The sequence below is a fragment of the Microchirus variegatus genome (assembly GCF_963457635.1).
Source record: "Microchirus variegatus genome assembly, chromosome: 2".
In the NCBI taxonomy this organism is placed as follows: domain Eukaryota; kingdom Metazoa; phylum Chordata; class Actinopteri; order Pleuronectiformes; family Soleidae; genus Microchirus; species Microchirus variegatus.
The window spans coordinates 38959504-38987485 of record NC_139803.1 but is presented as its reverse complement, the minus strand read 5'-3'; the positions used below and the strand labels follow the sequence as shown (position 1 = coordinate 38987485).

Genomic DNA, 27982 nt, shown 5'->3' with positions numbered 1-27982 from the left:
TTTCCTGAGGGGAACTGGAGGAGGTGATCTCAGCTCAGCGCTTCAGCACCGGGCTGCCTCGCTCTGGGTCTTTCTGTAATGTTTGCAGAACCTAAGAGGAACGGAGGTCAAGTTAAAATAAAAACAAGGCTTTTAATCAAGATGAACAACACGCAGCTTTTAATTTAACATCCCCACCTGTGCCCACTTCCTGTTGCGACTGTTCATGTGAACGGCGGCGATGTGCTGGAACAGCTGCTCGGGGGGGATGAGGTCCGGCAGGCGCGTGAGGAACTGGGCCATGTGAATGAAGTCCATGTTGGTGAGCACGTCCTGGTAGAGGCGGAGCAGGCCCAGCCCCGTGCGGAACAGGAACTCCTCGCCGTCTCGGCAGAACACGTCCCACACCCGGCACGCCAGGTCCAACGGCAGCGACTTGCTGTACAGAGTGAAGATCCTGGGGTAGGGGGCATGGGGGGAAATTGTGTTGTTCAGGGACTTTCAGTTCAGTCACTGAAGTTCATGTTTGGATCAAAACAGAAACACTTCATACATTCATTTAACAACATGTAGATTGAAATTTAAACAACTTTTTAAAAAGATTTGTCTCAAAAAATGCAAATTTATGAGTTTCCATCAACTGTTCCTTTTTATTAGTGCTTGGCACGTTAGCGCGCTAACAGCGTCAACGTTAACGCACATTACCGCATGACACGTTTCCATGACGACCGACCGGAAATAAGCGCGTGGTGTCATGTTTACGTGCCGCAGCCAGAGTCCAGGCACCGTTTACCAGTTAGTTCCGTTAGCTGCGCTAGCTCTTTTAGCGCCGTTAGCGCTGTTAATTAAAAGAAAAGAGTATCGCTAAAAATAACCAGCATATGTGTGCATGTTAAAAGTTTAGCGTTACTTTAGAGAGTCGGGAGTCACGTAAAGGCACCGTTTACCAGTTAGCTCCGTTAGCTGCGCTAGCTCCTTTAGCGTAAAAGAAAAGAGTAGCGCAACAATTATGTGTGCCTCTGTTTTTCAAAGTTTAGCGTTACTTTAGAGAGTCGGGAGTCGCGTAAACATGACGTCACGCGCCGTTAACGTGCCCAGCACTACTTTTTATCAATACAGACACTTTTCCATCGCCCTCGTCCAAACTTCAATCCCATATTTCAAGACTTTTTGGAAATTTGTGAGTCTCTTTTTAGGGTTTAGATGTGCAAATCAAAACCTGGTTGAATAAGCCCCAGAAAATGTGTTAAAGCTAAGGTCTGTAAACCCTGTTTTCCACTAGCGCAGCACGCCTCGCAAACAGTTATTTTGTGTTTCAATTAGCAATAGTAGCTCTATGCTAATTCAGTGCTCCGGTTATGGAGGAAGTACTGAACTAATCTTTATTAATTAATTGATTATAATGATTCAGTTACACTGAAAATGACTGCTTAACAATTCAAAAGTCACTTGTTTGTGTGTGTGTGTGTGTCACACACACAGAAAGTGACGGCAGTTTCATGCAGCTGTGTTGACTCCGCCCACATTGAGGAGGTACTATATTGTAATGGAAACAAACCAAAGTGTGTTGTGGAGAGGCTACGTGAGCATGTAGCCTTCAAATTTCACATTGGAAGACTAAAAGAAGGCTTTTAAAAACGAGGTAAAAGTGTTTCAGAAATTACACACCATAGCTTTAATTATTGACTGAGGAGAAAAGATGACAAAACCAAATATTACTCGGGCCTCTCCCTTAGTAAGACAACTGTGGTGTGAGTGGTATTAGTGAAACAGACACCCACACAATCAGCCAGAGTTTTCTGAGAAACACAGTGAACACTTAAAGTCGATGTGACAAAAGGTTGTCGTGTTTCTAGATGACAACACGTAACAAGTTTCCACCAGGCTGTAGGAACAAAAGGGCACGAGTCTGCATGCAACTCGTATATTATGGCTACATATAGACTCTGTTACAGGTGTGAAATTAAGTCACGGAAAGTAAAATTCAAAAGGTGTGATATTAGATTGTAATGTAATGCGATATTGGAAACACAATTGTGTACTTTTCAGTGAGACTCACCAGTCGATCAAATAAATATCAGGGCTCAAGTTGTTTTTCTTGAAATGTGCAAAGAGCTTTGGTAGATTTTCTTCGAAGAAAACTTCAAACGTCGCAAAGTATGTCAACATCTGCAGAGAAGAAACAAGAGAGAGGGGGGGTGTCACCTCTCACACAACCACAGAAACACAAACCCACACAGCACTGACCGACAAATATTAGAGTGTACAAGCACTTGTGTGTATTCGGACATACAGCATTACAGCTGTATAATAAGCTAATAATAATACAAATTAATCAGTAACAATGGCGAGAGGTGATATTTTAGATATTTACGTCCGTTTTGTCATATAAACATCAATATTAATGATAAAACAACCAACTTTTCCAACAAGTATTGCATTAAAATATAATTATGTTGTATTAAAATACAATTTCATATTTATGAGGAGCAGATTTTTCATTGTTTTGACAGATGTTACTATTGTGACTTCCATACCTTCCGTAATTGAACATTGAATCATGCATTAAATCATATTATACAGCAAGTTTTTGTTCAATCTACTACGGTTTTCAGAGCGCTGTGATGCAGTGAGAGAATATTCACTCTCCTCTCAAGTGTCCTATGTCATAAATAAGATAGTAGGTCAGCAAATGGGTATTTGTCTCGTGTGTGTGTGTGTGTGTGTGTGTGTGTGTGTGTGTGTGTGTGTGTGTGTGTGTGTGTGTACTGACAAGGCTGTGGTCCACTCTGAAGAAGGCCATCTGACACGGTTTGTTGAGCAGGTTCGCAAAAGCTATGAAGGCGTCCGCCGTGTCCAGGTTCAGGATCAGCACGGCTGCGATGAACGACATCCCCTGCACCTACACACACAAAACACACAAAACACACAAAACACAGCGTCACAAAAGGTCAAACTGTGACCTTATACATACGTGAACAGCTAAATTCTGACAATTCCTGTGTTGTTAATTACATTTTCAATGCCTTTTATCAGATGTGATATGACAACAAACTGGCTAACTAGCCAACTGGCTTCCTTAGTGTGATGTTTCATAGAAGAAATATTGATTGATTCTATAGATTTAAAGACCATTTAACAAAATATATACTATAGTCAAGCAATTTTTAGATATTTTAATGCAGACATGTTACATATAACACATTTAATGTGTAATTACACTGTTTCTATGTCTTGAAAACCTGTTTTGTTCCTTTAAATTAACATCATTAAAGCAGCTACTCTGCGTGATTTAATTTAAATTGTACATTTATACGTGTGGATATGTCAGATGGAGCTGAAACGCTGACAAAGATAGACGGGTGCAAAAATGTAAAAGCAGCATGTGCACATGGGTTAGCAGCAGCTCATGAGTTGGGGTCAGCGCAGGAAGTCACAGTCATTTTTAAAAACGAGTATAGAGAGATGTGGGCCTGCGGTGAGGAGCAGAAAGTCAAACCACGGCATCTACACAAACACAAGCACACTCTAAAATGCAAAGGAAAAACACCGTCATGGACTTTTTTAAAATTTCTAGTTTTTAGAAGGTGCAGCTTAAAGTGAAAATTCAGAGTTTAAGCTGCATGGATCTAAACAGGAAGGTTCTGCTGTCAAATGTCCTCATAGAGTCCCACTAACTGTGGACCATAACATTGTCTTTTCACACCTCCCACGCAACAGAGCCCCCCCTCTCTGATCTGGTAGACTCTCACTCATCTCCACCACAATCACACTTTAGTTATTTAAGAGCAGAAGAATCATGGGCGATGCGTGGGGAGATGTCAGGTTGATATTATGTCATTTAAATGATACGACTACTTCACACTGAACTGTACGGATTATTTACCCAGAACCAAGAAATTACCAAATGACAAATTATAGACCATTAAATACGAGTACTAAGTGTAACAGGATGTATTGTTTGCGTTTGTGTGCGGCTGAGACTTACGTAACCGACGTCCGGCCGGTAACAAGTGTACGCTCCCAGAATGCTGTGCAGCACGTCGTGATAGGGCCCGCCCTGAAGATGAACATAGACAAAGTGAAGACAAAGGAACAAACGGGGGGCTAAAAAGTAATATCATCCTGATCTTTGCTGTATCTTACTTGAGTTTTAAGTTTAGAGGGAAGTTTTGGGTTATCAGGATGTTTACATGATGTTAGATTATTGTGTTAGTATGACTATAAGTAGTCTGGGATTGTACTAAATCTAATTTGTTGGCCTAATGTTGTGTAATGTCTGTTTTTAACCCAGAAATAAAAGAACTCAGAAGAAGAAAATTGAATGCTAACAAGCTCAAATAGCCGCATATTGCCACCTAGTGTAGTGGAGGCTGTACGGCAAGGGACAGGAAGTCAGCATAAGAAATCATCATTATTATCAACCAAGACAAAACGTGTGTCTTCTCACTGACCTTCTGGAAGATGCACAGCTGGGGGAAGGTCCTGGAGATGTCCAGCTTGATCAGCTCCAGGCTCGACTCTCTATCTGCAGAAGCAGCGTCTGACAGTAAGACGTGGCAGCACCGTTGATAAACACCCCGAACAAAAAATGTGCGACTAAAGTAAAAGACCCCAAAATGAGTGAGAGAGAGAGAGAGAGAGAAAAAAAGAAGAGATCTCTACCTTCAGGTTCGACCTCCGTGGACGGAGCCGCCGTGTTCCTCCACTTCTCTTTCGCCCGAGCCAGACAGATGTTGTAGAGCTCTGCAGGGAGACGTTAACAGCACCACAGTACGATCATTGAGAGAAGACAGAGGCTAAAGAGGCCGAGCGGAGGAACCACTTCAGGTGAAGGACTCAGCGTCTACTTATTCTGCTGCAGTAAACGCTATTTGTTTTTGTTTTTTTGCTGAAGTCGACTGAATGTCCCGGCGTGGGCTGCGACCTGTGGCTGCCCTTCAGCCATGAGACGCTCAGTGGAAATAATGAGCTCTGCACTGGTGTGGCCTTCACTGGCTGATTAAGATGCTGTGGAGATGCAACACAGCAGCTACTGAGCTGCTTTATTAGGAACACCTGCACAGTGGCTTATGCTGTTTTCCAGATGTAGAATGTGTAATAAAAGTGGACATAGTCTTCTAAAAAGCCACCAGGGGGGGGCAATAATGCTGGCAAAAAACAACAATGGTCAACAATCATTTAAGGTCTTTACCATAGGAGCATGATGTTGATTTAGTAAACGATGCTCCCATTTAGAGTGGACACCAGTGTGATTGACAGCTGTTATTATCCAATCGGTTACATTCTGCGAGTAAAAAATGCAGAAGAAAGCACAGCTATTTGTGTTGTCACGCAATATCTCAAGTATCTCACAAAGCCTGTTTCTCATGAATTGTGCTCCTGGTATTCAAATTTACCATTTCCTGTGAACTTTTTGCCTGTCATTCTCTCTCTATATGTATGCAAATATATATATATATAGGTTTGTGTGTGTGTATATATATATATACATATATATATATATACGCATATACAAACATATACATATATACGTGTATATATAGTATATGTATATTTTTACACAGACAAATATATATACATATATACACACACACACACACACACATATACACACACATATATATATAATTTATACATATACACACACACACACATATATCATTTAAAAATATACACTCACACACATATATACGCACATATACAGTACATCCTACTTCTTTTCATTTGGCAGCTATTGACGTGAATGAAGCCCCCAGAATTAGCACCTAGCGTTCACAAGAGAACAGCTGACGTCGTATGAAGAGAGTGTGTGTGTGTGTGAAGGGTGATAATGATTAGAAATATGCTCCCATTTGAAAGGCTGAGTGGCAAAAAAAAAACCCACAGTGGGCCACCTCAGCAAGTTAAATCTGCAAATAGGCCAGCGTATGCTGAAGAGCACACTGTCACACACACACAGCTTGCGCGCTGTTTTTTTTATTATTATTTAAGAATCACTGGATCACCGCTTTTCCTTCTTCTGTTTAGATTGGAAGGATTTGACATGTGCATGTGATGCTCAAGTGCTGTTTGTCTTGAATAAATCTGTTGTAATAGACCTTTTTTATAGCGGATATTTGAGAGCAAACAGGTTTTACCAGTAATATTAATTAGGGTTTAACTCCAGGTTTGACAGAGCCAGGGTCGAGCTATTGTTACTTAATACGTGTTTCACATATTTTTTTATGTAATTGAGAAAAAAATGTACCGAATGGCAATTATCGCAGTGCTAAAACAACAAATCCAACAGTGCTGAAGTCGATGTCGCCCAATCAGAGACAAACTGGTGCCAAATCAGTACCCAGCAGCCACCACATCAAGCACCATATATTCTCATTCTCTCTCTCTCTCTCTCTCTGTTCTCGTGCACATTTTCACCGCCGCACTCGTACCATGAGTGATGTTGAGGTCGTTCCCCACAGCCAGGCTCCACACTTTGCCTCGGACACTGGGAGGGATGCCCTGCCACCACAGGTCTCGCACTCGTCGGGACGTGCACCTGCGGAGTGTGCGGAGAAATATATTCATGTTTACTTTTATACCAAGTTATACTCCCATTTTATTTTGTTGTGGCTTTAACAATTACCAGATTAAAATAAAACAACCAGGGCAGGGCTGTATTGATTCAAGCAGCTGTTGTGTAGCACACACTATCATTCGTGAGTCAAGCTTTATTCAACAGAGACCTGTTTTTGTTTGTAAAGCAAGTTCTAATCTTAGTTCAAGGTCTCACACCCCCACGGTAGGAGTGGTAATATTTTAATAACAAAGTCTAACTATTTTAAACTGTGACGACACCAAAAGTCAGCGTGTGATTGATCTTAAACCAACATGTTGGTATGAGCATGAGGCTGTTACACTTGTACAACACGTTTTGTCGTCTATTATAATCTCGTAAATTATTATAATGTCACGTCACGATACGGTGTCAGTGACAGTCATGTCATGGATGAGATTTAAAGTGACTATGTTATGATTTCTATTATATATTAGCACAGTGTGCTGCTTTAATGTGGTGCAGATATATAAAAAAACAATGTTTTATCAACATGTTATAAGGTTATAGATGTTTAAAAACCTTTTCTGAAGCTACTTATGGGTTTATCACTGTATTATGTTCGAGTTAGAGCTGTCATCGAGCATAGAAGTAATTTCAAAACTTGGCAAATAGTACCAATTTCGTCCACTAGGTGGTGTCGATGTGACATCACATGATGAGGGGTTTCTTCATGGAGTTTATAGAGTAAAAATGTAGTGTCTTGTGCTCACAATGTGCTCCAGTTGGGGAGGATCTCCTGGTTCCAGGTCTGCGCGGCCGAGCCGATGCTCTCCTCGAGCTTACACCGATCCTCCAGCTGCTTCCTCCTCTTCTGAGCCTCCTTCAGCTCTGTAGAGAGGAAGGATGAAGACAAGTGGTCAGATATAACAACACAGAGGGGACCAAGTAGAGGAGAATAGATTCCAGGGTTTCATCTATTCGGGTTCCTGATTCTGCTTCTGTCGTGACCTCACCTCTCTTCTTGGCCTGGGCCACCATCTCTTCATACTGCTGTCTGTGCTTCTGTGCCTCCTCAGCTGGCTTGGCAGGCAGATTACTGTAACATACAATTGCATTATGCATGTTAAGAGGTAAAGATATACATGAAAATGACAGGAGCTTTCCCTCATTTTGTTCTAGTGACTTGCTTGTATTTGTGGGAGGGATGATGCACATGAATATTTGATTATTTGTCCATTACAGTACGGTATAGTACTTTCCAACTACCTAATTTGCATTGTATCTATGACAACAGGGAGGCAGCAGTAGCAAGCATTCAGTTATCCGAATATGTGCGTTTGTAGACGTGACGATGTTCCTTGAACGCATCTCGTTCGCTGCTCCTCTAAACTCAACACGCTGTCGTTTGTATTCTTTGAATTTCAGAGAATTTTCCTCTGATGTAGAAACATAATTGAAAGATTTGATTGGAGCACTAACAGTTATTTGAGCACAAACAAATATGGAAATATTTGCTGGACAATTCCATTGAAAATTGAAAAAGCAGTTTTGCTTGAAAAGGTGGAGGAAACTCCAGACACCATTTTTGGTTTAAACTCGTCATTATGTTGTTAAAACCGATTGCTCAGTTTAATGACGACTGCATAAGTCTTATAAGTTTTGCTTTCACTATTTTATTCTCTTGACCTTCTACAGGCAAAATGTAGAATTTTATGTATTCTTTACTTTTTTAATGTGTTTTATTTTATGTTTTAATTAGTGTTATTTTTAGTCTGTAAATGATGTCCTTTATAAGCTCATATTTCACATTCTATACTATTATTGTGCTGGTTTTCTGCTTTAACATGCTGAATCAGCTTATACAAAAACCATAACTAAACCGATAACATTCAGCACATGCACTTCTAAAAATGACAGTTACCAGTAGGGGGAGACACTAACAAAGGGAAAATACAGTATTATGTGGCATGCAGCAGCTGAGGCTCACAGTTTTTACTTATCATGGTGTTAAATTCAACTTCCTACAAACACAGGAAGTCTGGCTAAATGACACCACTGTTGTTTTTTTTATCCACAGTCTTTCCCTCCAGAAGTGACAGAGCAGAACTGCTGCTGAATGAAAGAGGAGACGTTTTTATGTTTTTGTAAAAATGCATAACCCACAAAAGACAAGGTAATGGAGCCCTGGCTGAGAGGGAAGAGACATTAAACTTTCAGCAGCGTGTCTCCGTTACTGTGCGAGACAAACAGAGGACACCAGTGTAGAAGCTGGTGAAGAGGGAACGATAAGGAAGGAGTGACATAGACTCATTGTTTTATTTTCTAATGCGTAAACTACACTGGCACCAAGAGAGTATATGCATGTGTGCGTGTGTTTACATACGCAGGCCTGTCCTCCAGTATAAGTGCGGTGGTGGAGAGAGGCTCAAAGTCCAGGTTTTTCCTCACACTCTGCCTGGGAGACGTCGGGTTGCCAGGTCCAGCTCTTCCACTCTTTGTTTCATATTCCTGAGAGCAAAAAAAATAACACAAATAAACGTTTTAAACAATGCTACAAGGAAACCTCTTAACACGTGGTTTGCCTTTAAAATTTGCCAATAAAAGCCTTCAAATGAATGGATTCAGGGAACCAGAACATGAGCAGGGGGCTTTTACTTTGAAACAGGCACACAAAGAGTGTCATATTTGACAGATATAGACATTGAAACTGTGGTTTTAAAGCAAAAAGAGACGGTCAAAATGACCACAAACCACAGGGTTGGATATGTTTTAGAATACGTTTTGTGACTCAGACGACGCACTCACGACATCAAGTGTAGACTGTTAAGTGGAAATAACACATGAGGTGGAGAATATGAGAAGAAGTAAGAAGGAGGAGGAGGGAGGGTGCTTGACAACCTTGTGACAATGTTCTTATGGCACCTGAGCATTTATCAGCTGGTGTCTAATGAGTGTGTGTGTGCGACACTGGCCTTAAGAGAGAGGGGAGGGAGGTCATGTGACAGTAAATGTGTTACAGCAAAGGCCACAGTGCACAAGGCTGACTATCAGCTGACTGAGCTCCATAGGGTTAAAAAACAGCTATGTTTTCCTCAAGGGGGGAGTCAAAAAAAGAGAGAGAAATTCGAACAAAAACACACAACTTATAAAAACTTTGATATAAAAACTAATCGATAAATAGATGTACTCATATTATCATAATTTGATGACTGCCTGCCCACGATCTTTGAGCTTATTATGCATGTTTACTGTGTGTATTGTAGGAAGCTCTGCTATTTGAGTGTGTGTCTGCACACGTTCATGACGTCCCGTGTAATCATTTGGTTTATGGCTACCTGCAGTTAGCGCCTACCTGCCACAGGCGCTAACTGCAGCATATTTACCGTGCACTGATGCGTTTCTATTAATACACTACCGTTCAAAAGTTTGGGGTCACCTATACAATTTTTCCCATTAAAAGTCACACGTTTATCCATCAAAATGAAAAGAACAAGATTAGAAATAATGATTTTTATTCAAAATAATAATTTTGCGCTTTCGTCAGAAAATCAGGAAAATTGTTTTCAGCTGTTGCACAAGGGTTTTCTAATCATCCAATAGCCTTCTAACGCGATTAGAAACACAATGTACCATGAGAACACTGGAAATGGGCCTCTATACACCTATGTACATATTCCCTTAAAAACCAGACGTTTGCAGAGTGTATTCTGATTAATTTGATGTAATATTCATTGAAAAAAAAGTGCTTTTCCTTCAAAAATAAGGACATTTCTGTTGGACGGTAGTGTATGTGCTGACCTAATTTAACAAACTGAAATATAAATGTCTCTCTTTAAGGTTACGTGTGTGTAATAGTCGAAGGAAGAAGACGCCGCACGGTCTTAGAAGGTTCATTAGACGGCGAGTGTAAATGGAGCAAGTGCAACACGATCGCTCACACTCCCGCGTACGCACACACGCCTCGCCGCGTGTCCAAAATGTCCTCCAGCGTGCGTCGAGCTAGTTAATAATGCACGCTGAGGCCTGCAAGCAATCAGCTTAACACTGCGCTGCCATAGGGACGTTCACATTGATCAGCACAGGACGACAATACAGCCAGGAAAATCTATTCCTCTGTGTGTGTGTGTTACTGTCTGTGAGTGATGCAGCACATGTTATTTATGTGTCTTTGTGATGCTGTCTGGTCTCCAGCGAGCCCCCGAGGGACAAACAAAGATAATTGAATTGCACTGACTTTTTTTGTGCTTGATGAGGGGAAAAGACATTACAGTCCAACGGCAGGAAGGAAAGGGAAGAAAGTCCGAGGCATAACAGCTAGCGTAAATTACGACGTGCGACGGCGGTGACTTTTATTTAAAAAAGCAAGCGACATTAACTGAGTTGCTTTACAAGAGGATTAAAAATGTCACGAGATAAAGCAGAGGGGAAAAAAGAAACGTAGACCACATATACGTCGTCTTTTGGAATAACCACCAGGGGGCGACTGCTGGTTGCAGAAAAATCGGATGGAAGTCTATGGGAAAATCACTTGATTTACAACATCAATAAACATTTTCCTATGGGTTTTAATCATCTCTAGAGCTGCAACTGACGATTATTTTCGTATCAATCTGTAGATGATTTTCTCGATAATCGTTTGGTCCATAAAATGTTCAAAAACGTTGATCAGCGTTCGTCAAACCTGGAAATGACGATGTTCTCGAACGTCCTGTTTTGTCCACAAACAAAAATGATTCAGTTTTAATGATTTCTTAGTTATGTGGAGCAAAGAAACACAGAAATTATTCACATTTAAGAAGCTAAAACGATCAGAAATCATAAAGCTTCAAACTGATTATCAAAATAGTTGACAATTAATTTAGTCAATCGATTAATTGTTTCAGCTCTAATGAGCGCAAACACTTACTTCAAGTCCTGTTCTATAGCACGCCATGTCAATTTTGTAAATTATGTTCTATTTAGAGGAAAACAGACGATAAAGTATGGCCCAAAACATTCAAAACGGTAAATTCTTAGGGGTGATGACACCATCGGTTGCTACTTAAATCAACTATGTAAATACAGGCATATTAATGGCTTCCTGGACGCAAAGTCACAGTCACGACGGCCACGTTTAAGGACAGGCAGTTCACTCAGAAGACAGAGGAGGAAAAAATGAGCGCAGTGGTTCGTGGAAGGAAAAGATGAGACGATGTGGAGCTGCTGGATGTTTCAGTGCTTGATAAATTGTTTTTTCCAGGCGCTGGAGAATGGAGGTGATTCATAGGTACGAGTGCACCGAGCTGTGGGAGTGCTACACAAAGAGTGAGTCACCACTCTCGTGAGCTCTAATCCCTATTTTATCTTTCATTTTCTGACTTTTACATTCCCCCCCGTCTTGGTTTTCTTTGGTTTACAACACTCAAGCTTCTTCCTTAACGTCCACATTATTGACTACATATTCATGAGACTAATGACAAGGCCTTTTTTTTAACTCGGCTTCAAAGAGGGGTTGTCAAATAGTGCAGTGTTTGCAGTGCAGAACATACAGTGTTTACATTGAGTTTATGGTCTGCTCCTGCAACATTTCCTGTCCCCGACCCAAGACTTTGAAGAAGAAATCATCGGCGAGTACAAAAGCAGCAGAGAAGTCACTTGAGCTAAATATTTTTAGACACGTACAACCTTAAAGGAATTACTCATAGCGAGAATTTGAACCCAACTGCTCAGACCTTTCAAGTTAAATCACTGTTTTGTTTTGGTTTTTTACAGCCCACAACTTAACCCTTTCATTCACACTGATAAACAAGAGATGCACTGATCTAAGTTTCCGGTGCTTTTCCAGAGCTCTCTTTTATTGCACATGTGTTGTTGTCAGGACTGAAACTGAATGCTGAAGAGGTGAAAAGTTCAAGGATTAAGACGACAACAATGATAAAAAACAAGTGCTCAGCTGGAATAAATCTTAGTCTTAATTACTTATCTCCATGTTTATCTGATTCTTAAACTAAATAAAGGCAAGTTAGGTTGATAAATATAAAGCAAAAATATGGTTTCTCAACATGCTTCTGTGCTAGGTGATAACAGTTTAAATTAGACCATTAACTAGGTGATTACTAAAGCCCAATTTATACTCCTGCGTAAAGTGCTCTGCGTAGCTACGCAGAGTCCTCTGCGTCGACGCAGAACCTGTCGAAGAGCCTCTGCGTCGTCTCCGGGTGCACGGAATATTTTTTAAGTGTCCGTCACTCCGTCAAGGGACTACGGAGACGGCAAGAGCTGCGATTGGTCCTCAGGACAGGCCGAGCTAAGCTGCTCTGTGCCGGCTCTCAGTGCGCTCCGGGCGTCCTGACAGAGGCGGAGCTGATCCCCGCCGATAACGCCGCTGCCGAACTATAAATACGTCATATCTTAACACACACAGCACATGTTTAGACTCTAAATGGCCAATTTCTCGCCTCAAATTATCTTAAAACTGCGTTCCGTGACACAGAAAAGTGAGAAACGGCCACTGTTTCAACAACAACAGTCTTTCTCTCTCTTTCTTTCTCGGACGCCATTGCTCACTGTAGCCAGAAGCACAACAACCTTGCGCAGCGACCCCTACTGATCGGGCGGGCAATTGCAGCGAGTGTCCGTCACCACGACGCAGAAGTATAAATGCTCAAGGCGTCTCCGTGGTGACGCAGACGGATAACGCATACGCAGTCGGAGAAGTATAATGTGGCCTTAACATGCACATAAGTAGCATACTAGCCCTTTATTAGTAATCATTAAGCACGTATTAACACTTTATGTCCGAAAAATCTTAATTCATGTCGTAATAGAAGTAGGATAAGGTTATGTAGAATCCGCCTTTTCAAGCGAAACTGCTTTTACAGTATTCGATGGGATTATCTGGAAAATACTACCATATTTGTTTGTGCTCAAATCAAATCTTTGAGACAGACTTTGAAATTCTCTCCAATCCAACGAATACAAACGTCAAACTCTAGTGCATGAGAGCCACTAAAAGTAATGAACGGTCTTCTGCGTGTTGAGTTTAGAGGAGCAGTGAACGAGATGCATTCAAGGAACCTCGTCACTTCAGACGGTCGGATAACTGAATTCTTGCTACTGCTGCCTCCCTGTGGTCATAGATATTGGATTGTATTGTATTGATGTTATTAAACACCTAGTTAATGGTGAATATGTGTTCCCTAAACAGTGACAGTGGCAGTAACGATGAAGAAAAGGAAGCCACAGTTTCGTATCCTGGGAACTGATGCATGACTGTCACTGCAGAGGACAGAGGAGAATGAGGTCGACAGACTGGAAGCACTTTCGTGTCGGCTCGGGAAACACAAGACGAGATGTGTGCGACTTTGTATTTTGACACAATTTGTGTGCGTCTGTAAGGCAGGGATGTGAGAGGAATTGAGTATCAAAAAGAATGTGAGGATTAAGAAATGACTGCAAAACCCAGTGAGACGACACCGACGATATAATCCAGTATAGGTCTGAGAAAAGAAGTGGACATTCCTCTGCCACTCAACAACTCGTACAACTGGTGAATCAGCACTGAGTAGACAGTTAGGTAACAATGTGAAAATCTGTTTTTGGCTCTGTGACTTTTCCTTATTACGTCTGCAGCAGAGTTCATCTTGTTTTTCCCCCACTTTTACACCCTGTTAATTAAATATTTAAGACATATATACAGTGTATATGGTGATAAAACAATACTAATTACTGCAATATGCTATATATACGATATAATATCTGCCTTAAATTAAATCTCCTGTGGCTTAAGTCCAGTTTCCTCAAATGTCGTTCATTCGCCATCAAACGTATATGATATTCATATCATATATCATATTCAGTGATAATGAAATGTTCACCGTCGTAACATTTGGAGCATCTCACCACAATAGAATCCCGTTTTGATACCGTTTTTAATCAAACCTGATATGTGAGACTGTGTTTGCTGGAAACGAACCTCCCCTCGTACAACTGTACGACTGATCGTATCACAGGACTCTGCGCTGTATCCCTGTAACTGACCTGCTGGCTCCTCCGTGCTTCATGTCCATAATAAGGTTACACTTCAGGGAAAGCACAAACTGGAAAATCTGGTTATCCGACAGCAGAGACAATTGAATGTCAACAAAAAAAAACTGCACGTATTGGCTGCGTGTCATTTGTTTCGCTGAGATTCAACAATGGTATGGAACCACTCCTGTTCTTCTAACCTATTCTAGTAGCTTTAAGCAGTAATAGCAGCTACGTCCATAACGTGCCGTGATAACCTGCTGCCACAGCAACCCTGCTTTGTCACACTGGGCTTTCTGTAAAGTTCTCAGATTTCCTGGTAGTGCCGTAAGAGCTCTCTGGGTTCAAACTCATCACACAAGAATGTCGAGCCGTTTTCCTGGTGCAGAATCAAAGCTAATGTGGCCCTAACCTCACCTCATGTGATGATTTACAACGAAGGAAAAGGTTGTAAGTAGACCGTAGGAAGGTGACAATAAATCTGCCCCATTGATGCTTTCTTTAGATAGTTGACGTCACATTATACCCTCAGTAGAGCGCCGTTGGCGTTCCTTATAATTTAAGCAGTGTGATAAAAGGTCGCAGTGGGATGCTGTCCCTGCACAATTTCAAAAGACAATTGGTCCAATAAAAGAATTAAAAAAAGCTTTTTGATTGGTAAATTATTCTTATTTTCTTGCCTAAAAAGAAAAGTAATCTCGACAAGCAGGATTTGCACGAGTAAAAAAGTCGAATTTCCTTTAGCTAAATAAGATGTTACAGCCAACATATAGCTTTAATTACCATTAACAAGTTTGCCTGGTACATCATAGATGCGTGACATAAATGCAAAAAGGCGCATTAAAAGCAAAGTGCCAAAGGAAAGAGATTGTGATGAGAGAGTGTGATGTAAAACCATTTAATAGTAGTAGCATTAGTTTAGTTTTGTGTTTTACAAACGACGTTGCAGACAGCTTCATTATTTGTTAATTCCAGCTCCAAATTCCACTATGTTTTCATCACAGTCGTCAACTTTTACCAAAGATACACGTCTTCCAGCTACTTATTGTCTTTTCTCTTTTTTGATTTGTCACAAATATCAAGAATTACAAACAATAAATCGGTTGTGGCAATGAAACCACTGGATGACTGGAGTCTTTATACGACGCTGAGACGATTACACCAAATTAGCATCGAAGTCGTGTGACAACGGCAGAGAAAAATGAGCTAAAATTCGGTGTTTCTGCGTTTCGGAGGCAGAGCTTGGTCGAGAGGGCAGGTGCAGGATGCATCGGTTGCATTTTTACTGACCCTTACTTTGATTTACTTCACCGTCAATCAAATCCACCGAGCATAAATCAGTCAAAACTGTTATCTTTTCGGTTTATTAATAGAAACCAGTAACGGCAGATCTAATATTATATTGATGATATGATTATATATGTTTCTAACACAGATTTTTCCTCCCACACACACAACAGCAACCATCACAAGTACATAGTAAAAGCACACAGCTATAATCCAGAGCTCTTAGTTTGTCCTGGAAAGCAGAGGTAAACACCAAGTTCTGCCAATTCAGCTGTCAAATGAGCTTTGCGTCTCTTCCCAGAAATCGCAGTCTAAGTCAAACTAGCAGAGAGCCAGGGTCGTCTTTAACCGCCGCACGCGCTTTTCCTTGTACCAACTTGCAGGATTATAGGTCGAGTTACATGCGGCGAAGATGCATCGTCAGTCCAACTGACACACAGACAGAACCGGACATTTCACAGCGACTTAGACAATCCAGACCCCGGCTCCCCATCTACGACCGCCGTGAGAGCACGAGCTGAAAGAGGCTATTGTGTGAAACCCGAGCCGTCCTCATCCCTCTGCTGCCTTCTCCTTTCACGCTCTGACTACAGATGCCCTCTGATTCCAGCCAGACAAGGAGAAACAGGGAGAGAGAGAGAGAGAGAAACAGTGGGTCACCACCACCACCGCTCACTCACCATGAACGCTGCGGTTCCTTACACACGGCTCAGTCCTCCGGTGGGGGTTTTTGATTCCAAAACCCTAACCTAGCATCACCGCTGCTGCTCCTGCGCCCCCCCAAGGGCTCACTCCTGGCAACCAGACACCCAGGAAGTGTTAAAAGGAGGCCAGAGGGACAGTCGAGCTGCCGATAGAGGGACACACCCCGCATTGGAAAGGATGCTGTAGCAGCATGATACTCCTTCACCCCTCCTCCACTCTCTCTCTCTCTCTCTCTCTCTGTCTCTTAGCGGTGATGCTACACTGAGCGGCTCTGCATCACTTCTGTCAATACTGCTCCTGAGAGTGTGTGTGTGTGTGTGTGCGTGTCAGCACTGTGCTGAAGGATCTCTGTGCTCCGTCAGTGTCCTGCCAGGCTTTCTAATCAACAGCAGAACAATGGATTGGGGGTTTCAGCCACTCGGCTCTCCTTAATCCAGTCAGGACTTAACGATGATCTGCAGCTGCTGGCACAGTCCCGGAGAGATTTGTAAATACATTTATGTGTAGTTTGAGGCACTGGTTGTGCAATTTTCATACACTTAACAATGTCCTCCATTACATAATTACCCAAGGACCAAGATAAAGTCTCTCAATCATGGCCAATGAAGAGGAGCTAGTCAAAAAAAAGGTCATAAGAAAGCTAAATCTTATTTGTAAGGTTATATTTAACTGCAGTTTCCAGTGCAGGAACTAAAATGGAGCAGGTGTTGAGTAGTTCCAGGTCACCTGTGCACACGTGTGCATATGGTTTGCATGTGTAGGTAGGCGTCTGGCCAACTCCCAATGGGAATATTGTTGAATTCTAAATTCAGCGAGTGAAACAAATCACAATAGTAGCAAGCGTCTTCAGCAGGAAACAATTCAAGGAAGCCACTTTTCATTTAAAACCAAGAGGAAGAGGTATATTCCATAGCAGCAGCAGCAGCAGCAGCAGCAGCTGAACAATAACCTCAGTTAATAATAAAGCATTACACAAACACACAAGAGTTAAGTAACAAAAGCTTGAAAGCCAATCCTTGATAACCTGAGAGTCCCGAGGTCCGGGATGAGGTTACAACCACAAATGAGACCGAAGGAGGATATTAAACTTACGTGGGTGTGTATAATGACATGAGCGTACTGCACTGCAGTTTATGTGTGTTATTGTGTGCACCTGTCAGCGACAGAGACGGCAAATTCAGACACTGAGGATCCACTTTCAAACCAGAACAGAACGAGTCGAAATAGTTTTTTGTCGCAAATGATTCTGGATCTTAGCGCTCCTCCTGTTGATCTGTGCATCAAACTCAGCCCCCGTTTCATTCCGTCCCAGCAATTTACACCAAACACGTGACGCGTTAATGGTCTAAAACGAGGACATTCAGCAGCACAGAGTGCAGCGAACAAAGGGCCACTTCCTTCACGTCAGCAAAGGGGGTAAAAGGAAGAACAATTACAGGCTTTGCCCGAGCTCTAATTACACGCTGTCCTCTTGTTCTTTTGGTTTATTTTGCCAGTAGGGAACAGCGGTGCTTCTTTTTTTTCTTTTTTTTTTTAATTGCACAGGAGTCACTTTATACTTTGCCGTCAGAATGGGACTGTGAAATTACACGGTCAGTCACCAGCTGGCTGTCCGGCCTGCTGACAAAGTGCTCCAGACGACCTTGACGTTTTGATTTTTTCCGGGTTTGCTGGTTGATACGAACACATGTTTCTGAGTGGAATTCAAGTGCAAGGTTCACAGTTGTCATCAGGTTTCTATTATTCAAGAGAAATAAAAACGGTGGAGCACTTAGTTCGCAGAATTCTATTGAGAAAATGGGCAGAAAGGCAGTTTATTATCAAGTAGCTGAGTTAGGCAGGTGTGATTAGAATACAACCACTTTTTTGTGGTCTGCATCTGTGTAACAATCATTCCTCACATCAATCATTAGCCGGGTCAACATTATTAAAACACATTGTTTGACTGTTTGCGCGTCTAAAAATAGCCGTAGGTTCTTAATGTCACATACGTGGCGCATTGTGTTTCAGGTGCGCAAGTACACAACTGATTGTATGCAGTTACAACAGACTATTTTTTTAAAGTCGTTGTGTCCATTTAAAGCATTTAAAAGTGTGTTATTTGTGCCAATTTTTAAACAATGTTGAAAACATATTGGTTTATACAAGTAAACTAAACCAAAAAATATACATATGAGATATTTTAGCACAGAAATCACACATAATATAGCTTAAAGCATAACATGCTACTAATAATAGATACATAATGTAACTTTTCCAGGTTTAATATTGTTTTTTAAAGGCCTCTGACGAGAGCTGAAGCAATCAATCGTTTAATAATCGATTGCTAAATTAATCGTCAACTATTTTGATAATCGATTAATCGGTGTGAAGCTTTTTTCATGATTAAAACAAGATTTATGATCGTTTTAGTTTCTTAAATGGGAATATTTTCTTTGTTTCTTTGCTCCACATAAAGAATTCATTAAAACTGAATCATTTTGGTTTGTGGAGAAAAACAAGACAAGACAAGTCAAGAAACAAGACAAGTCTGATCGACGTATTTTAACATTTAATGAACCAAACGATTAATCGATTAATCGATTGATCGAGAAAATAATCGACAGATTAAGCGATGTCGGAAATAATCGTGAATTGCAGCTCTACTCATGAATATTAGTTTCTAGATGTTACTAGAGCTGCAACTAACAATTATTTCCATAATCGATTAATCTGAAGACTATTTTCATGATTAATCGATTAATCATTTGGTCCATAAAATGTCAGAAAATGTTCTCCAATGTCTCGTTTTGTCCACAAACCAAAATCATTCAGTTTTTAATGATTTCTTTGTTTTACGGAGCAAATAAACAAAGCAAAAATTCACATTTCAGAAGCTAAAACAATCAGAAATCTTGTGTTAATCATGTTGATGTTTAAGCTCTACATGTTACATCAAATATGAGACTTAAGACTTAAGATATAAAGTTTGTTGCTGTAATGCAAAAAGAAAACACTTAAAAAAGTCAATTGTGTCTTAAATAGAAGACGGTTATTACCTAAAAAATGAGTCACAGAGCTCTCACAGCTGTTTTTAGGACGCACTCGTAATGTGTAGCTGTACAATTCAGCGGAAACATAAACCACGGCTGACACAGGCTCTTCCAGAACCACATAAACATATTTCATAGGCCCCGTGTGGGAGATCCGTTTCAAGGACGACGAGGTTTGACACAGACTGTGTTTCCGAGCCAACGAGGAAGAATCCGGTGAAAACTGTCAACATGAATCAAGGAGTAACGAGTCTATGAATACGTAATTAAGTCAAAATAAGAATTATGTTGCTGTTGTACATCTCCTATATTTGACTTTGTAGAAATAAAGGACACACGATAAGTCGATAGTTGGATCAGCTGTTTGCAGGAAACAACACTCTTCAGCTCACAGACAGGAAAGGCCGTGCCCCCCCCCCCTTCCCCAACAAAATACACATAAAAGTGAGCAAACACGGTAAAACAAACCAAGCTATTGTTGGCCCACGTGACAAATATCCACAGTAGAAGACAGAATAGCACAGAGCAGAGCCTCAGGTGGTGCTATGAAAGCAACAGCATGTTTTTAGCTGCTCTTTCATTCATTTCACACACATTATATGATTTTATAGGATAAAAGGCTTCAAAGTGAACCGTAGCTGATTTTTTAGTAAACTGACAAACGAATGCTCTATTCCTTACTTCATCCCTGTTGTTTTGTGGTGTTATTTGACCCAGTGATTTGTCCAATCGCAGGCTAATTGACGCCCACTTGTGTGAGAGATTTAAATTGGGTGTTGTTTGTAAAGTAAGGAATGAGTAAAACAAATGTTTGATCAATCAAGTTTGTGTTTTAGGCATCACAGGGATTACAATATTCCATTTCCTATGCAATTTTAGTACAGAAATTTAACCGTCAGTCATACAGCTAAGCTCGCTTAGTAGATTAGATCATACTTTTTCCTGTTTCATGTTATACAATATTATTATTTTCTTGTTTTATCCATTTTTTACTTCAATGTCTGTAAATTTCTTTGTTTTTCTTTCATCCCAGTTTGATATAATTCAATTCAATGCTATTCTATTTGTATAGCCATCTGCCTCGACCGGTTGTGGTGAAAGGTGTGATTGAGGTAGAGACAGAGCAGAGCACCAACTGATTACAGGTGATAACGAATGTCTAATCGTAAAAGAATAAAGGGTCACATATCACGTCCAAGGGTTTTGTGTGTACGAATATGAAAATGTAAAACAAGATATCCGATTCCATTTTCAAAGCAAAAGCACAGTATGGTATGATTTTCTTCTTATACAAAACTAAAACAAAACTCAGCAAGAATAACGTGAACAATTTCCATTTTCAAAGTCGTACCTTCTGTATCTTCTTCGGGTCCTTGATGGGAACTTCCCGTGGAGGAACTTTCCCGAACAGCTTCCAGCCCGGGTCCCTCTGCTCCACCGGCCAACTGTCCTTCACCCTCCTGGCAAACAGGCTCCTGAGAGACAGAGAGAGACGCCAGGTCATTAAAACAGTCTAAACAACTATAATCAGCCGTCATAGATGCTTGAAGGATGAGAGAAATCATTACACGATCAGTTCTGCACAAAATAAATCAGCTTTCCTGGAAGACAGCGACACACACAAATGCCGTGTTTGTCTTCCATCCACCTGCCCCCGGTGTTTAAATACCACATGCAAATGGAGGCTTTTCAGCAGGGCAACCACCGCTGATGTCAGCCAGCGACTCCTTTTTCATTACTCCGTCAGTGCGGCGGTATCACAGAGCCGTCAGCGGGGGAGCTTTAATTAAAAGCCTGAAAAGAGCCTCGCTGTGAGCAGAGCAGAGCAGACCAGATCAAGCAAAGCAAAGCTAAAGTAACAGCAGGCAGATTCATCAAAGAGGCCACGTCCTGCTTCTCGTCTTTGGATACAGTTCTGATCTGAGGGGGAGCGAGCCACTCATGTGATGAATAAATAATATCCGTCACAATATTCTGATTTTTCTGAGCTCACACGTCAACAAAAACCCAGTGAAAACAGTTGTTTCTGTTTGATCAGTTTAACCTTTAACCTGCCGACAGCTGCACACCATGACCTGTGATGACAGGACGCCGAGTAGATACAGCTGCACACGCTGGAGGCTACACTCACAGGCCCGGTTCACACTATAGTGACTACTACTGTGGCGTCTCACTCATGTGTTTGTGTTTTCACACTCGCTGTGTGTCTTATACTCCGTGTTGTTGGTACAATGTCAAAATAACTTATCAACTGATCTTTTCTCTGCACCATATCTGCCAGGAACCCGACATGACACGTGTGAAACTCTCAAAAAAAGTGTGAATACTCTAATCCCATGGTACCAGAGATCTCATGGGGAGGCCGTGCAGAACGTTGTCTGCTCTGAGGTTGTGAAAGTTATTTTTGTGCATATTCAATTTAGTAAATCCCAATCACATTAAATCCATTTATTTACTTGGATTTTTGACTTTATGGAAGCACACTCTTATTAATTAAAGTGCTAAGTAGAACCATATAAGGTTCTTCGGCTTGTCCTCATAGGAGAACCCTTTTTGGCTCCAGGTAGAACCTTTTTATAAAGGTTCCACCAAGAACTCTTTTAAAACCCTTTATTCAGGAAAGGGGTTTTAAAGGGTTCTCTGGATAAAAATGGTTCTTACTGGAACCATTAGTTTTACCAAGAACCCTTGAAAAACCCTTTCTTCTGGAATGAGTTTTTCAGAAGCAAATGGTTCCAGGTAGAACCTCAGCCCTTGTAGAAGGACACTTTTGGAACCCTTATTACTAAGAGTGCAGAGGACAGTTTTTGTCCATATACACTGAGAGAATAGGATAAAAAACTTAAAATTGCTGGGCTTTTTTGGCATATAAATGTCTCATATAAACATCTTAAGTGAGTGTGTGGACAGGGATTTCTGGTTTAAGGACCTTGGTTTGTCTTGGACGTACACCAGCGTTCAAAAGTTTGGGGTCACCTATACACATTTTGTTGTGTTTTAAATTAAAAGTCACACTTTTATTCATCAAAAGAGTTGCAAAATGAATAGAAAATATAGTCAAGACATTTACAAGATTAGAATTAATGATTTTTAACCAGAAAAACAGTTTTCAGCTGTGCTAACATCATTGCACAAGGGTTTTCAAGGGTTTTCTAATCATCCAATAGCCTTCAAACGCCATTAGCAAATACAATGTACCATTAGAACACTGGAAATGGGCCTCTATACACCTATGTACAAATTCCATTAAAAACCAGACATTCATTCATAATCAAAAATAAGGACATTTCTAAGTGAGCCCAAACTTTTGAATGGTAGTAAACGGGCAAGTTGGGGAATCACCGCTCTAATCTGTTATTACGGGCATCAAAATTAAAAACATGACGGGCGTCCAGTGTGATTCGGGCTTAAGAATCGGGAATAAACTTGATCCTTCATTTTTAAAACATGACCCTGATCCTAATATAGTTAATTTAATCAATTCTGGTCATGTGAACGATTGCGTCAAAGATGCTAAGCCACCGTAAAACAATAACACTGAGGCCTTTGTTGGTTCTTTTGTCTTTTCCTAGTACATTCATGATTCAGGCACAGGGCATCTTTTTTAGCCGGGCAACCACACCCACATTTAAAAAATGTGCCAAACTATTTCCCTCTTGTGAGGAAAAACGTTACCATTAATAATCCCAACTCACAGTTGTCTATAAAATGATAATTCTAAGCATAATCTGTTGTGACCGCACTGAGCGTTCTTTACTGCAACTGGGCAAATTCCATCTGCGTCGACCACGAGACACAGTTGGGGTAAAAAAAAGTCAAAGTACCATTTCCACTGGCAATAAAAAACAACTTCCACACTCAGCTCAGGAAGTATTCATTCATTCATTCATTCATTCATTCAACTACATGAACTCAATTCAACTAAAAAAAGGTGCTCATTTGTATCCTGCAACAGTGATGGATCAAATATTGACTCACGCCTCATATCATCACACAAACTCAGGGTGGAATAAGTCAACTGTGAGTGAGCTTAGAGCTGCAGGGAGGGTTGAACTCGAATAACTCCTACCATAAAACTATGCAGCACAGTTTGAAGTGCAGAGGCCAGGTGACTGCCACCTTTAAACAGCAGAATAACACACATTTAGAAGCGTTTATTGTCAGAAATATGACTGTCGGAGATGCTTCTTGGTAAAGTTTCACGTGAAAGCTTTACACCGCACTGGTTATAGCGGTCGAGTCACCAAAGGATCTGTAGGACTTCACTGTACTCTAGCGTGTAATTAAGGTGATTAGACGCTTCACCCGGCAGAAAGAAAGAAAGCCTGTATAAGCTAGTAGAGGAAAACAGATTTTTCTTCTTCTTCTTCGTCATTAAAATGTGTGCGGGATTCTATTTCTAACTGTCGGCCAACAAGGCACAAACGCCACAGTGTTCAACCACAAGAAAACAAAACTATGCAAATGAACGTGCTGACAAATAACATATATATATATGTGTATATACACGTGTACACAAATCCTGTTTCTGTTGTCCTACCTGTCAATGTACAACAGAAGCGATGGTGTTGCCATCCCGCTGCGTCGTCTCCACCAAACCCACAGAGATCCAACACAAAATAGAGCGGTGCACTTTTAAAGAAGTGACATTTAAATAAATAAATAAATAAATAAATAAAACTCCCGATGAAGTTAAAGTTCACTCGACAAAATCACAACCAGCGTGAGACGTGAAGAAACTGCTGCTCCCGGTGCACACACCCAGCTGAGAGCGAGAGAATCTGGAGAGCACTGAGGGAATGAGTAACTAACTTCTCCATGTGAGGAGGAGGAGGAGGGAGGAGGAGGGAGGAAGGGAGGCATGAAAACAGAGGAGTGTGAGAGGGAGATAACTGCAGAGGGGGAGGAGGAGGAGGAGAAGAAGAAGAAGAAAGGGGGAGGTCACGCACAAAGCACTGCGACGACACACATGACCTGTCACACACATTGAGATGGAGAATCACAGCGGAATCAATTGTTGAAAACCAAAAGTGCTTCGTTAGAAAAATAAAAAGCCTTCTCTGCTCCTGTTTTGAATAAATATCTATATAACAATATTATTATTCTCATTTTCATTTGATAAAACACATTTAAAATGATTAAGGTGTGATATTTATGCAGATCTGTGAGAAACAAAGCATATTTTGCACCTCCTATAGATAGATTTATACAGTATAGAGTAGGATTTAGTGGCATGTGGACCTCATTGGAAGATGCCAATGACTCTGTAAGACGGTTTTGTTTGTCAAAGCTGGAGAAACAAGCTACTAAGGAAGGTAGGTCAAGCTTAGACCTGCTCGTTTCACTCGACATGAATGAATTTTATAATAAAATCACTGTTCCAAATTGTGTTTTTATTGATTTTCTTTCTTTTGCAGAGGTCTGTGAAAGCTACATTCCACATGTTTAATTACAGGTTTTAACTGGCACTGTGGTGTCTTTCTTTAAACCTTCAGGAAAAAAAAACATTTTCTAAATCACACGCAGCCCAAAATGTCATTAAACAACACAGCAGGAGTGAGTCTGTCTGAGCTTTCAAATCCTCATTACTCATTTGAGGGAAATACGGAACCTCGTTCGGGACCAATTCACAAATAATAACGGTTAATTAATTCCTCACATCACTGCTAAAGGAACAGAAAGTGACGATGAAGGACCGTCAGATCGTTTCGCTCCTTTGTTTGTTCAAGAAGATCAATAGGCTGACCTGTCGAGTTGTGAAGGACTGTAACCGCACCTCAGTCAGACAAACAGAGAAGAGGGAAGTAAGACTTTCAACATGATTTGAGCCCAATTTGTTTCCAACCTAAAGGCCACAGTGTACTTCTACAACTGCGTAATGCGATTATCCAACTGCGTAACCACGGAGACCCCTCGAGCCTTCATAGTTCTCCGTCGTGGTGCCGGATACGCACTGCAATTTTCCACCCAATCAGTAGGGGTCGCTACGCAATGGTGTCCGAGAGAAAGACCGTAATGCAGTTTTAAGATCATTCGAGGCGAGAAATTGGCCATTTAGTCTAAACGTGCTGTGTGTATTAAGATATGACGTATTTATAGTTTGGCAGCGATGTTGTCGGCGGTGATCAGCTCCGCCACTGTGGACGCTCGGTGCGCTCAGTGGCCGGCACAGAGCAGCGTCGTCTCGGCCTGTTCTGAGGACAAATTGCAGCTCTTGCCGTCTCCGTTGTCCCTTGATGGAGTGACGGACACTTAGAAAATATTTCGTGCAGCCGGGGAGAACGGAGAAGCTCTCCGACAGGCTCTCCAGCAACGTAGGGGGGTCTTCGTAACCGACGTAGAGCACTTTACTCAGGAGTATACATTGGGCTTAAGCCTACTAGCATGTATGGTAACCAAATATATATCAAAACATATTTATAAATAATGAAGAAAAGTGCTTTTAATGTTTGGAATTATGCGTTTTCCTTCTAATTCTTTCAATTCTAGTATTTCTTATGTAGTTAGGAAGACCTGAGCTGTTACTGCGGCTGTTTTTAAACCAACTTAAACGACGCGTCACGGTGAGCTGAGGACACAAAGGTCTCCTTCTGGGCAAGCTGTACTTAGTTTAAGAGAGAGGCGGTGGGTGGGAAGAGACAGGATGATGTCTTGGCTAATCAGTCAGCATGCGAAACAACGTTGAGTAAGAGCAACACCTGCTTCTGTAAAGACTACGACAACAAACGGAGCAGAGAGTACGTCGATAATTAGACTGTCGCTGAGGCTGACTAACCTAATCAGCCCTCTGGAGCACCACAATGGAACCAAGTCACGTGACACTTTCACATCATTCTGAAGACTTTCAGTACTGTATTTGCATTTAGTGCAAACTCTATTAAATTTTCCGGCTGTTGGGCATGCAAAAAAGAAAGGCTGTTCATTTAAAACACACTCATATTTTGTTGTTTATAAATTACCCATCTGTTTTCCTCTGTTTTTAATTAACTTTAACTTTGAGCTCTGAAAGGAGCCTCTCAATTAAATGTTTTATTATCATTACTGTTATTGTACTATCATTGTTTTGCCTTTTGTCCCTGGTGGTTCCTGATCGGTGAGTGTCATTGAGTCAAAGCAGCAGCAGCAAAACATCCATGAGGACACGGGTGCTTTCCGTGCTGTTGTGTCTCATGAAACTGAAATATTGAATGTGTGTGTATTCTTTTTGTCTTTTTTTCCACAAAAACCCTGTCCTGGAGGGCAAAAATATATAAAACAGTCAAAACAACAATTTAAGAGACCAAAATACACAAGACTAAAGCCTGTGCAATGGGTTTTAGCATCCCAATGCTAACAAAAATGGCAATTTCAACTTAAATTTGCTATTATTTGTTATAAACATACATTAAACAATTATATATACAGTTTATAAGAGAAGAAATTGGGGTTTAAATCAAGTGCCATTGCTACTTAGATGCATTAAATACATACATTTGTGTGTGTGCTAATATGACAATAGAGCGGAGGTCTATATCAATCAATTTCACATGGCCTGCCACTTAATATTTATGACGTTATCAGTTATTTCTGTATGTTTTTTGGTTTTTTTATGACTCAAGATTAATTTTGCATCATAAATATGTTAATATTTTAAACTACTTATTGTTCCATACCAAAACTAACACTTTTATTTGAAAATTATGTGAAATGTTATGATAAATACTGTTATTTCAATGTCTTTTTCTTTAAAAACTTGGACTTTTTTCCCACTTGATCGGCCCCCTACTGACCAAACTAGACACTTATACTTATATATATGTCTGTTACAAACACATTCTGAGTCACATGAACGTACCTGCTGAATAAGCTTGCTAGAGGTCCAGGTTTCTTCTGCCGGACGTCTTCATTCTGCTGCGGGAACTCCGAGTCCAGATACGAGCGTACGGGAGACGACGACAGCGTCACGTCCGAGAAGTGAGCGTTGCCGCTGTCGTCCGTCTCCAGGGTGACGATGGCGCTGGAGTCGGACGTGACGGTGAAGTCCAAGATGTCTTCGTTGGAGACGGACAGCTCGGTGCTCATGCTGGACACGCTGCACACCGAGATGTCGTCGCTGCGGTTCAAACCCCCGCCGCCGGCGGCACTCATCATCCCCGGGGCGGCGGTCAATCTGAGGCCGGGGCTGAAGAGGCGAATGGAGTCGTAGCCGCTGCGGGGGAAGGTGGACGATTTGTGGACCATGTTCTCGTTTGAGGTATCATTGTCCAAGGGTAAAGTGGCGGGAGTGTCATGGCTGGTGCCTGGGAGTTGGTGGCTGTGGACGATGGGCTCCGGAGGATTAATCTCCAGAGTGGGGATACCGGAGTCCTGGGACGTCAGGCTGTGGGTGTCCTGGTCCGGGTCTGAGTAGCTCTTACGTGGGCTGCTGTAGTAGGTGGGAGTAGAGGAGCAG

General features: G+C 41.3%; 1 protein-coding gene across 3 annotated transcripts; it reads right to left on the bottom strand.

Moving 5' to 3' along the window:
• On the bottom strand, window positions 1–27759 carry tbc1d14 (TBC1 domain family, member 14). 3 transcript variants are annotated; one of them, XM_083903454.1, is made up of 13 exons: window positions 27386–27759; window positions 20903–21026; window positions 8904–9028; window positions 7534–7616; window positions 7291–7408; window positions 6414–6520; window positions 4645–4725; window positions 4434–4522; window positions 3968–4039; window positions 2753–2881; window positions 2039–2148; window positions 178–436; window positions 1–91 (listed from the first exon to the last, which is right to left on the bottom strand). In XM_083903454.1, exons 1-13 carry the CDS (start codon window positions 27679–27681, stop codon window positions 35–37), a joined length of 1650 nt encoding a protein of 549 aa, XP_083759580.1. In that variant the 5' UTR covers window positions 27682–27759; the 3' UTR covers window positions 1–34. The 3 variants fall into 3 exon arrangements, with proteins under 3 accessions (XP_083759580.1, XP_083759579.1, XP_083759581.1); XM_083903453.1 differs by having other exon boundaries at window positions 4434–4507; XM_083903455.1 differs by lacking the exons at window positions 20903–21026; window positions 27386–27759 and adding an exon at window positions 16495–16576 and having other exon boundaries at window positions 4434–4507.
• Window positions 27760–27982: the final 223 nt, after the last annotated feature.